The sequence below is a fragment of the Ammodytes marinus genome (assembly GCF_949987685.1).
Source record: "Ammodytes marinus genome assembly, chromosome: 15".
Taxonomy (NCBI): domain Eukaryota; kingdom Metazoa; phylum Chordata; class Actinopteri; order Uranoscopiformes; family Ammodytidae; genus Ammodytes; species Ammodytes marinus.
The window spans coordinates 20,239,601-20,252,873 of NC_137219.1; the positions used below are offsets into that span (position 1 = coordinate 20,239,601).

The following is a 13,273-nucleotide window of genomic DNA, read 5'->3' on the forward strand; positions in this document are numbered from 1 at the left end:
ACTGACACTCCCCATCTCATCTCATACACACTGACACTCCCCATCTCATCTCATACACACACGATTGCACTATTGCACTTGGACTCTTTAAAACATTTTATTTATATATATATTCTATTTATAAAACATTTTATTTATATATATATATTCTATTTATATATATATACTGCATATACTGTGGATAATGTCGTGTCGTGTTTTGTTTTAAATATATATATATATATATATATATATATATTTTTTTTTTTTTTTTTAATATTTTTTATATATTTTGTACTGTGCAACTGGAGGACTGCTCCAAACAGAATTTCGTTGTCCTGTACAATGACAATAAAGATTCTATTCTATTCTAACAAACATTCAGTCAGGATTTTAATTTTTAAATATTAATGATGTTATAGCCGACCATATGTTAATTACATTTACGCTTAAATAATCAACGAACAGTAATAGTAATACATTTATAACATGTGATCTAATTGTTCTCATGTCAGGCCCTGGAGTAGGGACAGTTGGAAGGGAGGGAAATAGCACAAAACTTCTTGTAAGTTTTATAGATGTTTTCCCAGAAAACGAGGCCAGAGAAGGGACGGATGTATCTATCTTAAACAAAGGCCTACTGTATTTTCCTGACTCAGCTGACCAAACCATAGATACAAGTTACATTCAAGGCCAGGAGCATAATTCTACTTTTCGGCATAGTTCAGTTCAAGAGCGAAGAAGAAGAGGATTGGACGAGAAGATAGAAGACAACAAGATAGACCAATCAATAGACTTTGTCAAGATATGTTAAAAAGCCTTGCTGTCGAAAAAGCTCATTACTTTTGTGTCTGTCTCTGACTCCTGCATACGCTGTCCTGTGATCTCACTTCATTAAACAACACCTGAGAACTCTGAAACTTTTTTCCAGTCATCTTTTATTTTTTACCTTCCATACATCCGAACAAAAGAACACGAGATATTATAGTTTTAATAATTGCTATGATATAGGCTGTGATGACACTTTAGCCAGAAAAGTTGATGACGAAGAGATGACGTACAATTGTATATAGGCCTGCTGTACTTATTATAGTTCAGTATTCTTTAGTAACAGCCTAGAACTAGTAATCCAAAATGGACCACCATTTGGTAACCCCAATGTGTGAACCCAAATGAGGACGCTGCAAAATCAGCTATTGTTTTCCGATGACCGTAGTGAAAATAATAAAATAGGCCACCCCCTCTTTTAGGAAACAATATAATTTCTTTACCATAAAATCAGACAGGGGCTAAGCTCAGTTGTTCTATGTATTTCATTACATTTCATGTACTGTACATCTTGTTTAACTGCAATGTCCCATCCCTTATTGTTTATTTTTTAAGTGGCAGAAGTGCTATTCGGCACAGTATAATGCTTGCCAAGTAGGCAAACCTGACAGACCATGCTGTAGACACATACATGTGGTGCTTATAAGTTATGACAGGCAATACACAATAAAACCAGAACACAAACAAAAAAAGCCTTAAATGCGATTTGTTTAGACCATGTATTATGCTACATAAACACAATACAGCAGATGGTTCACAATGATGATCACAATCTACACATGTTCACTGAATAGTGTTGATCGTTCACGCATGTACTGTATAATGTGCATAATCTGATCAATCTTTTCATTCTGTCCATTGTATTGTGTGAATAAAAAATAGCTGCAGGTCGCGAAATGATCTTGAAGTAATAGTGTTATTGTGGGAAAACACTCAGGACCGTCCGGATGCTGTGGAATAAATATAATAGCATCATGAGCAGATCTGTACATATTAGATAATCCATGTTGCTGCTGAGTCATGAATTGTGGAGAAAGTATAGGAGTGTTAACCTACCATTCACCACGCTTCATCAGTTCAATGGCATCATTGATTTGGTCAAATGTCATATTGTGAGTGATGAACTCATCCACCTTCAACTTCTTGTCCAGGTAGGCTTTAACCAACTTTGGCACGTCGTCCCTGCCTTTATAGCCTATAAGCAAAAACATGTTCACAACATCTCAGAATAAAAGCATAGACTCTCACTCAGAATACAGGTAGATAGGTGATTGATTATCATAACCCGACAGCCATATATTTAACAGAGATGTATTAGTCAGTAGTGATGGTCAAATTTGTCTCACCTCCAAACAGGGAGCCCTTCAATGTGCGTCCAGCAATGAGCTGAACGGGTCTGACAGATACGTCATGGAGGTCTGTCCAGCCAACAATCACGCCGACACCCCAACCTTTCACACAAGACTCCAAGGCACTGCGCTAGATGGAGAAACAGATCAAAGTCAGTTGGCTCTTAATCAAAAGGATGGAGGTCAGGACATGGAATACTTGATCATGACAACCAGCAATTCTTCAATAAATATTGTTTGAAAATAGCTATGGAGCTCAGTTGATCCCCCTTACAAAGACTCCCAACATTCCAGAAAATTTTTTTCTTCTTGGGATAGAATCTTCAATATAATCATTCTCATGGGGCCAAGTTATATCAAATGTGCAAAGCACTATTCTAATCTTCATACCATGACTCCCACATTCCCGACACATTCCAAGGCGAAGTCCACTCCTCCGTTGGTCATCTCAGACAGCACTTCACTGATGGGTTTACTGTGATCTTTGGGGTTCACAAAGTCAGTTGCACCAAACACCTTGGCCTTCTCAAACTTCTCTGGATTAATGTCAACAGCGATGATCTTCTTGGCTCCTGCAGCCTGGCAGCCCATGACTGCAGCCAAACCCACACATCCCAGGCCAAACACAGCACAGGTGGAGCCTGGTTCAACCTAAAGTAAAACAGACTCTGGTCAACATGGCATTTTAGGTTGGACTTCTTAATGCTGCATACAGTAATGATGAATGGCTTTGTGTCCCATAATTTGGTGTGCCTGCAGTCCAAATAAATAGTTTGAGTATATTTTGGTAATGCTTCTGGTCACACTCCTCTCCCAAATTCAATACAGAGGAGTGAAGGCGAGAGCTATGAGTTTTTCCCTTCATCTTTTAATGTTACAATTCCCCTGTAAATTCATGAAAACCTTCATAGCTTTGCTGGTAAAGTGTGTATATGATCTTTGTCAGAACATAAGTCATATGGTAGTGAAAGTGAATGAGTGAAAAAATATAGTCTCTTTATCTTCTTCCGTTACTATCACCTTGTTTAAGGGCAAAACATCTACAAAAGTCATACACGCCTTAGCGGTGTTCAACGCTGCTCCATATCCCGTGCAGATCCCACAGCCGAGAAGACAGACTTTGTCCAGAGGGGCGGCAGGATCGATCTTAGCCACAGCTATCTGGTTAACCACAGTGTACTCAGAGAAGGTACCGATTCCCCCAAACTGCAGCACCTTCTTCCCCTTACAGGTAAACCTGGATTCTCCTTGATCTATCTGACTGTATTAAAAATAATAATAATAATAATGATTTAAAAAAAATCTGAAAATACATTTGATTTATCCTCTTGTCCTTAAAATGAAAGACTAACATCAATCTTCACTATCTGTCCTATGGTATCTACAGACAGCGACTAAAGTTGTCACATTGGTTAGAGATTATGTTGAATAAAATGTCTCTCTCAAATGGGCCGCCAATTCATTCCAAGAGCAATTTCAATGAAAACGTATTAATGATGAGAAATTAGAATCGATGGCAGGAGATGAATGCTTAGAGCTCACCTCTCACACTCATTGGTCTTCGGGCTCTTGCAGAAACGACATTCTCTACACTGGGGGCTGAAAAAAGGAATCACTTTGTCTCCTGAAAGACAAAAAAACGTTGCCAGGTACTGATGTAATTTTAGGAAAAACTTCCACACACTCCTTCTCCGATGTTTCATCGTTGGGATTATTCAAACTGCACGGATGTAATCACTATAGTGTGCGCCTCCAATTTAATGTATAAGTTTAGTTTATTGTTCTAACGCCTTTTCAAGGTCAAGATGATAATGAATTTAAATAGTGCCCTCTGCAGGTTCATAAAGCAACCTACTTTAAATGGTCTGTTGCACTAGACCAGGGGTATTCAACTAAAATTCAAATAGGTCCAGTTAGAGAAAATGTCCTCAAGCAAAGGTCCGGAACATCATAATGTCTAACTTGCGTTATGATTCAGAGTGATATATAGTGAAGTAGCCTAGTAGTTGTATCAACGTCTGCATGTAATTAACAACTGACTGTCAGATCAATATAGAAAGAACAATTCAAAAACATTTCAACAATATTTATTCTCACTTTTAAATAATTATAGATATATAATGCTGAAGATATATGTATTATTTAAGTGACTCAACTGAAACTAATCTCTTCATAGAGAAGGGCTGCATTTAAAAATAAAATGGTGAAAATAAATATAATAATAATCTTAAAATAAAGATAAAATATATAATTCATTTTTGAAAAATTAAATAATTTTGAGAAATATTTTCAATGTATAATTTCTAAACTTCACTATACCTACTATGTTTGTTTAACATAGTAATCTCCCACTTTGTCTAATACTGGATTTTTATTTTGCAATTTTGAAAAGCTCTGAAAAAGTGACATGTCAGAAACTAAACCCCTGTAGGGGGGTCTGGGGGTTTCCCCCCCAGTAATTTTTTTTTGTGTTTTTAGAATGTAATCGGAGCATTCTGGTGCATTCTGGGGGAAATAATAAAAGAAAAGGTCAACATTTAATATAGTTAAGATGAATAGAAAAATTAACAAAACAACATAACTTGCTAGCAGCCAGATAACTGGACTGAGGGACGGATGACCACTAGCTTTCGCTAATGTTAGTGGGGGCTACTGCCAAATATCTTGCTAAAAAATTAACCTGTATTTATAAATTCTGCCATTACTAAGAATATGTAAAACTTAAAATGTAGATAATTGAAACTACATACAAAACATTTTTAAAAATAATGTTTTTCCTGTTGCTGTTGTGGGCAGTAGATGCAGTGCTGCTGGCGATTGGTGATTATGTCAATCTTATGTCTGTGTCATTCACACATACATCAGGGTAATAGAGAGTCCACATGATTGCACCTTGATTGGTTTTCACCAGTCTTACAAAAGGGGAAAAAACCATAGATAGTAAATAATAGGAAAAAACTCAGCTGTTGATCGCTCGTTAACTCGCTCGCGACACACAGAGCCGGTGAGCGAGCGGGCGAGCGAGAGAGAAAGCTGTCTCTCACTCTCCTCCCGCTGTCTTTCTCACTCTAATCTGATTTATTTCGCTGAAATTCTCGTAATTCTTGCACTTCTCTCTGTCATCTCTCGCATGATAGCTCACTGTCTCTTTGTCTGTGAGCCAGCCTGAGCCGGGAATGCACAGATTCGATTGGCTGCCTGAGTAGCAGGAGGCGGGATGGCTTAACTCGAAAGCATTTCCTGATTCGCCAAACCAGTACCGTAAAGTCTAGAAAAGCTGCGCCGGTCAAAATAGAAGCGCCCCGTCAAAATTTTAAATACTTAAATAATTGATTGACTACAGGTCCGGGTCCGTATAGGACGGCGTCTGGGTCCGGACCCGGACCGCGGTCCGCCTGTTAGTGACCCCCGCACTAGACTGTACATTTGAGAACAAACAAGTCATTACAGCTAAAAATGTATAAATGTTTTCCCACTTTTTTTTTAACTACTTTACACATAGCCAGGAACTTTTTCTTCACTCAAAGCTAAGCTTAATCAGCCCAGCTATATAAAAACACCAAGTTATGTTTCATATCAATCATCTCACCTCTCTTACTCTCAGAAAGTAAGCAAATAAGCTTGCATTCCAACGTTTTGTATCAGAAATTAGAAACTGACCTGGCTGAATTTCAGTGACTCCAGGCCCGACACTCTCTACTATCCCTGCTGCCTCGTGGCCTAGAACAGTTGGGAAGCCTCCCTCATCATTGCTCTCCAAAAGGTGGTACAAGTCCGTGTGACACACTGCAGTCGCCACAATCTTTAACAAAGACAGTTAGAAAACAATGAAAACCCAAAGACGATTAAGGGGTCCGTCCGAGTGTCAGCAGTTCTAGAAACACTTTCACATGGTATTGAGACACCTCTATGACTATGTGTGTACGTGTGCATGTGTATGTCTGTGGACCTCTCTCACCTTGATGCGGATCTCGTTGGCCTGAGGTGGGGCTACCTCAATTTCCTCAATCACCAAAGGCTTGTTGGGCTCCCAGGCCACTGCTGCCCCTTGCACTTGATGACCTGTGAAATAATATATGAATTATTTAGGTTCCAAAAGGTAATCAAATGTCTGTGATGACATAAAGGTATCTTACAATGATCCTGTATGTAGTCCTCAAAAGTCCAATACTGTTAAGACTGCATAATAAGCACACGTCATCATTGCTTCATGCAACAAGGGTTAACCGTGAGATATCTCCATTGTACATTGAAAACCTTTTCGTTTCATGACAGGCTTACTAGTTTGACTTTTTGCCCATGAAACTAGATACAAGGTATGTAACCGCTCCTGTTCCGAGGATAAAGGAGAGGGGGGCTGCTAATTCAAGGTGGAAACACACCAAAGTATGGTTCTTCGCAATAAAAGCCGGATTAAGCCATAATAATACGTGTGCATCTCCTGGTGCAAACTGAAGCAGATGTAAGTGCCAAGTACTGCCAACATAATAGTTGTAAAAAGGGAGAGCACTTTTAGATTTACCTGATCTAAAAGCTCAAAGGTGAGTGTGACAGCACATTCAAAACAGTTGAGGAAGCCCATGATGGAGCAAGCTGCTTGGATAGTCACAGATGAGCACCCTTGATAAAACAGCTGACAAGGATATGTTGGCCTACAGCCCTACACTCAAAGCCTATGTTACACTGCAAAAAATGCTGCCAAGTAAAACTTTAACAGTGGGGGAGGCTTTCCTCTTATCCAACAAGTATTGCAGAAAGCTAGCCACACTGGGAGGGAATGTAATATCTCCCCTTGGGCCATTATGGAGTAAATCAATTGTTCACACTGCATAGGCCTACAGTTGTTTGCCTTGACGGTTTTGGGGTAATTTGTGTACTCCACTGTGGAACAGCCAGGAATCTTTGGCTTCCCACTTTTTTTTTCGCTCACAAAAACATGTGTGCAAACATCCTGTTGCGCAATACTGTCTGGATAGTTTCAAGCTGTGTGTCAAGTCAAAATAGTACATGCAGTATTAAACTGAGGCAAAAGTAACAGAAAAAGAAGAGTATTATTTAATTGTATTATTATACATTGGATATACACATTTTTTTTGCTTTGTCTTCTCCCATAGCCAATGATATACCTACCTTACCAGCTGTTGCCATTTTTGCAGCAAAGATGAGATGTGCGTCAATAGAGGAAGGGTGAGTTGAGTAAGGAGAGCTGCTGGACTGGAGAGTGAGGGAGAAAGAACTTGCACTCAAGGTTTACATACTGCTGCAAGAGGAGGCAGTTACAGTACGTTTACATTCAGATGGGCAGGGACTTCAGAATTTTAGTGTATGTCTTCTTTTTAAATGAAAAGTCATCGTATTTCAATATATTATCAAAAATGGATTAGAATAATTTGTCTTTCAAATGGAACATCTTTTGAAAGCAGTGTATAACTGCTTGAATGACTTTATATGTGTTTTTTAGGAAGCTGCTACCTATAGACCTTTAATATATTACTTCTGAAATAAATTGGACATACAGTATATTTCACCTGCCTCCATCCGAGTTCGTAGAGATAATCTTCGTCAAATAAACCTTGGGAGGATTGTTAGTTTCATTTTCAGCAAAAGAAGATGGATGGGCGTCAAGCTTTCTTCATCAAATAATTGTTCTCTCATTGTGGATCCAGCACCTTCCTCATACATCTAATAACCTGTCACACCATGTGGGAGGGTTAAATGTCCACTTGGTTCCAAGCTGGTGAAACAAATGCAGAAACTTTGAGCTGCAATAGCTTACTCATTCATCCAATGTTTATTTAAGCTCAAAGGATCATTGTGACCAAGCTCTCATTTACAATGACGTTGAGAGAATACATGTTACACAATTTAAAACAAAAGTTCCACAACAAGTATAATACAAACAATATGACCAATTAAAACATGAACATACTAAAAGGACAGTTTAAATGAAAAATAAATGATAAAATCTATTTTAAAAGTCGCAGACTGTTGCAGAGTTATTGATAATAAGCGATTTAAACTGACCAAAGGATACCAGTTTAATGACTTTCAGGGTGGATTGTTAGATGTTCCATGTATTGGGGCCAGATAGGCTAAAAGCAGACTTTCCAAGTTATTAACTTTTGTTACTTGAAGTTGTAGCCTATTGGGGGAGTATTGTGAGAAAGATGGGACCAGTTCAGACAGGAGATACAAGAAAAGTGTTATTGTGGAGAAACACTCAGGACCGTCCGGATGCTGTGGAGGAAATATAAAAGAGTAATGAGCAGACCTGTACTTATTCATTTATCTGTGTTGCTGTTGACTCGTGAATTGTGGAGAAAGTATAGAGTGTAAACCTACCATTCACCACGCTTCATCAGTTCAATGGCATCATTGATTTGGTCCAAACTCATGTGGTGAGTGATGAACTCATCCACCTTCAACTTCTTGTCCATATAGGCTTTAACCATCTTTGGCACGTCGTCCCTGCCCTTAAAACCTAAACCACAAAATATCCACAAAATCTCGGAATTAGAGCAACTAGCTACAGGATTGATAGTTATAACCCCACAGCCATTAGGTTAAAACAGATTCATTAGTCAGTGGTGATGGTGATATGGTATCACACCTCCAAACAGGGAGCCCTTCAATGTGCGTCCAGCAATGAGCTGAAGGGGTCTGACAGATAAGTCATAGAGGTCTGTCCAGCCAACAAGGATGCCGACACCCCAACCTTTCACACAAGACTCCAAGGCACTGCGCTAGATAAACAGACAAACAGAACAAAGTCAGTGGGCTTGTAACCAAAAGGCTGCAGGTTCATACTAGCTGAGGACATGCAAAGACTTAAAAGGTGGAGTCAGCAATTCTGCAGCAACTCTTGTTGTCAAAATCACTTTGTCAAAATCTGTGAATATCTCCTTACGATACGCTACCTGTACATATGTGCGTGCTGAAAGAAATCAGGTGTTAATATACAGCTTTGGCTTTGTAAACTGGTGTGTGAACAGAGGGTATTTAAAGAAAGGAGGGCAGGTTTTAATCAAAGAAACCAACTATTCTTTAATCACCATTGCTTGAAAATTGCTAGTGAGCTCAGTTGATCCCCTTTATCCCCCCAGTCCTGAAACACTTTTCTTTTGTAAAGAATCTTCAATACAATCATTCTCCTTGAGCCAAGTTATATCAAATGTGCAAAGCACCATTCTTATCTTTTTACCATGACTTCCACATTCCCAACGCATTCCATGGCGAAGTCCACTCCTCCGTTGGTCATCTCAGACAGCACTTCACTGATGGGTTTGCTGTGATCTTTGGGGTTCACAAAGTCAGTTGCTCCAAACACCTTGGCCTTCTCAAACTTCTCTGGATTAATGTCAACAGCGATGATCTTCTTGGCTCCTGCAGCCTGGCAGCCCATGACTGCAGCCAAACCCACACATCCCAGGCCAAACACAGCACACGTGGAGCCTGGTTCCACCTAAAGTAAAACAGACTCTGGTCAACATGGCACTTCAGGTTAGACTTCTTAATATTGCATACAGTAATGATGACCATTGTGGTCGGCCATGCTTTTTTTTCTTCCTTAATTTGCATATCCTGAAAAACAGTCAAGTGACTTCTCCTTTATGGATTTCCTTCCTATCATCACCTAATTGTGTACAGGGCCTTAGGGGGCCGACATACACATGTGTATATAGTTTTAGCGAGACAGCTCAAGAAACATGTCCGCCATTGACCAAAACGTCTTGTGAGAGCGGCGGAGATTCTGTCTGTTGGGTTTGATTGTTGGGTAAGTAAGTATGTAAAAGTGGTAGTGTGTACATTGTTTAAATTCTAACTCGATACAGATGAGTGGAGGCTAGAGTTGCGTATTTGTCTCTTCCTCTTCTACCGTTACTATAATCTTGTTTAAAAGCACAAGATCTACATAAGTCATACACACCTTAGCAGTATTAACCACTGCTCCGTATCCCGTAGAGACCCCACAGCTAATGAGACAGACTTTGTCCAGAGGGGCGGCAGGGTCAATCTTAGCCACAGCCATCTGGTTAACCACAGTGTACTCAGAGAAGGTACTGGTCCCTGAAAACTGCAGCACCTTCTTCCCTTTACATGTAAACCTGGAGTCTAGTGGTGCCATCTGACTGTAAAAAAAACAAAACAACTTTTGATGTAAAAAAAACAAAAACCTGAAACTACATTTAATTGCTGCTGTTGTCCATATAAATGGTTATCTGAATCATTGCAATAAGCTTAAAATGAAACATAAGTCAGGATTTTCTTTAACTGTCTGTACCACAACATCGGCAGACAGCAACTGTTGCCTAACTGAGATAGACATGTTGAATGCAATGTTGTCAAATGGGTCACCAATTATTTCTCAGGGCAATTAAATGAAAAGTTGAGAATGATAAGAAATGGTTAATTGATGATTGGCAAGAGAAGAATGCTTATTGAACTGACCATTCTCTCACACACTGGTTGGTCTTTGGGCTCTTACAGAAGCGACATTCTCTACACTGGGGTATGAACAGAGGAATCACTTTGTCTCCTGAAAGACAAAAACAATTTTGCCATTATATATATGACGGTCAAATTCATTTTAGGAAATACTAACACACGCTCCTTCTCAGATGCTTTATGAGCAAATAAACTCGTGTTCCAAAATGTTGTACTTTTATACACTGACCTGGCTGAATTTCAGTGACTCCAGGTCCGACACTCTCTACGATCCCTGCTGCCTCGTGGCCGAGGACTGTTGGGAAGCCTCTCTCATCATTACTCTCTAAAAGGAAGTACAGGTCTGTGTGACACACCGCAGTCGCCACAATCTGTAACAAAGACAGTTAGCAAACAATGAAAACCCAGAAACATTTAAGGGTACAGTCTGACTGTCAGCAGTAATGGTAATACCTTCACATTGTATTATACTTTTTTTGTAACACAACATGGATCATCAGGAGCTGCACGATGCAGGATTGTTATGTAACAACACACCTCTATGACTCAATGTGCTGCGGAGAAGAGTGAATGAAACAAATGCAGTAACCGACCGTGTGTGTGCATATCTACGTCTTTAAAGAGGATCCCTCTCACCTTGATGCGGACCTCGTTGGCCTGGGGTGGGGCTACCTCAATCTCCTCCATCACCAAAGGCTTGTTGGGCTCCCAGGCCACTGCTGCCTTGCACTTGATGATCTGTGATGCAACATGAGATCTCACATTACTGGGTGATGATACCACAATCAGTTTCCTAAAACGCATTAAGCACCCTCTCAAGTTTCCATCCCATTAACCTGGCAGTTGGGTGGGAAGTTGAACATATTTCCTCTCTTTTCACCATGTGCTGTTATTGTGCTGGGATATAAAAGTAAACACACATTTAGTCAAATTGACTCATATGTCTACATGCATACGATCACCATAGTAAACATTACTGATGTCACGTGCGTAAGGTTTTTGGAAGTTGTTCTCACACTCTGCTCCTTTTTTTTTAAGACATTTTTTTGGCATTTTTATGCTTTATTGACAGTGTAAAGACAGAGTTGAAATGGGGCAGAGAGGGGAGTGACATGCAGAGAACGACCGCGGGCTGGAATCGAACCTGGGTCCGCTGCTGGCCGAGGCCCATGGGGGGGACGCCCTACCAACTGAGCTAAGGGCGCACCCATGCTCTGCTACTTTAAGTGGTTGATTTGCCTTAAAGCCATTTGCATTCCACTGTGGAACTGCCAGGAATGACTTTGTCTCACAAACCCCTCACCTGTGCCAATAACCAGCTGCTCCGGTTTCAAACTGTTTTTCAAGTCAAACAAGGACATGCAGTATTTTAGGGAGGACACAAGCAGGAAGATATTGTTATTTTCTTTTACTGTTATACATTGTGCAGTATACACATTTTATTGTAAGAAATATAATGATAATAACATGATAAGTGAAAAAACATGCATGTGCAAAGAGAATTATATTTAAAATCCTGTGCATGAAAAAGCTGAAACACTTATTAATGTCATGCATCATATTGATGTATTTTATCACATTTCTACACTTCATTAACATCAGAACAAGATGAACATTTGTTAAAACTATGATAGCTACAATCTAAAGTATTCAAGTAAAAAATAGAACTAGGAGAGTTATCACCAGGTGCTCATAGTTACTAATTAGTAGACTCCAGTTGGGTGCAAGCTGCTCTTGAAGTTGGAAAGTTAAGGAAAAAAAGGAATAGTGCTCACTCCAGGCACACTCACACAGCACCAATAATAATTAAAAAAGCCTTAAATGGTTAGGGTATATCAAGTTTTAGAATACACAAAAGTCGACCACTTTTGACCCACACTAGAGTCTTCGTCTAGGTTGATAGATAAAATATAGTACTGCAGGGATGCATTGTTTTATGAAGTTTCCTTTTTTTACTAACAGCTGTACTTGACACAGTATACTATCCTCTGCAAAGTATTTCAAAGCATAACAGCAGTACATTTGGATTATCCCATATTGAATTACGGTCTATACATACCTTACCAGCTGTGGCCATTTCTGCAGCAAAGAAGAAATGTGTGTCAAAAAAAATTAAGGGTGATTTGACTGAGAGGAGCTGCAGGACTGGAGAGAGATGATGAAATAAAGTTGACTCAAGGTTTTTATACTGACTAGTGCAGTGCCCGTAGGAAGCAGGTCTGCTGTGTGTGTCACTCATTTCATGCTTTGGTCGCAGCAGCCAATCAAATCAGAGGGAGGCGGGGTTTAGCCGGAGACTACTTCATGCCCGTCGTTACTGTGGCCTTCAGTGTGCGCATTCGCCGCCAGCATGATATAAATATGATAACTTCTACATATTTGGTCCAAAACTTCATAATCAATCAAGGATGCACACCTTCGTGCCGTGTGCAAGCCATATCCGGAAGCTCAGGCTGATCTGACTCAAACTCAGAGAGATATGCGAGTCACAGACAGACACACAGACAGACGTTTCTTGGTTTATAGATAGAAGATAGATAGATAGATGCATAAGGAGGCAGTCATGTTCACATTAAGTTGGGCAGGGTCTTTTACTGGTTTTAAACTTTTAGTCTACGCCCACTTACTTTTAGGGAACCGCCCAAACCCTACCTTGTGAGGGCAAAGTTTAA

General features: G+C 39.7%; 1 protein-coding gene and 1 pseudogene across 2 annotated transcripts; both read right to left on the reverse strand.

Annotated features, from left to right (window-relative positions):
- Positions 1 to 999: 999 nt before the first annotated feature.
- On the reverse strand, positions 1,000 to 7,304 carry LOC307261839 (alcohol dehydrogenase 1-like; annotated as a pseudogene). The gene is made up of 9 exons (XR_013845614.1): positions 7,287 to 7,304; positions 6,115 to 6,218; positions 5,817 to 5,958; positions 3,699 to 3,780; positions 3,216 to 3,417; positions 2,547 to 2,807; positions 2,154 to 2,286; positions 1,864 to 2,002; positions 1,000 to 1,757 (listed from the first exon to the last, which is right to left on the reverse strand). The product of XR_013845614.1 is annotated as an alcohol dehydrogenase 1-like (transcript).
- Positions 7,305 to 7,992: 688 nt separating this feature from the next.
- On the reverse strand, positions 7,993 to 12,805 carry LOC307261837 (alcohol dehydrogenase 1-like). Its single transcript, XM_080042488.1, has 9 exons — positions 12,661 to 12,805; positions 11,238 to 11,339; positions 10,831 to 10,972; positions 10,605 to 10,692; positions 10,084 to 10,285; positions 9,358 to 9,618; positions 8,767 to 8,899; positions 8,499 to 8,637; positions 7,993 to 8,393 (listed from the first exon to the last, which is right to left on the reverse strand). The coding sequence occupies exons 1-9, from the start codon at positions 12,676 to 12,678 to the stop codon at positions 8,360 to 8,362; spliced, it is 1,119 nt and encodes a 372-aa protein (XP_079898614.1). The 5' UTR covers positions 12,679 to 12,805; the 3' UTR covers positions 7,993 to 8,359.
- Between the last annotated feature and the right edge of the window lie 468 nt (positions 12,806 to 13,273).

Excerpts from the sequence above, each read along its gene's own strand:
- LOC307261837 (XM_080042488.1), bottom strand. Across the intron at positions 10,286-10,604 it reads AACCAGTGTGTGAGAGAATG|TCAGATGGCACCACTAGACT; the intron begins GTCAGTTCAATA and ends TTTTTTTTACAG. Across the intron at positions 9,619-10,083 it reads CAGTGGTTAATACTGCTAAG|GTGGAACCAGGCTCCACGTG; the intron begins GTGTGTATGACT and ends GTTTTACTTTAG.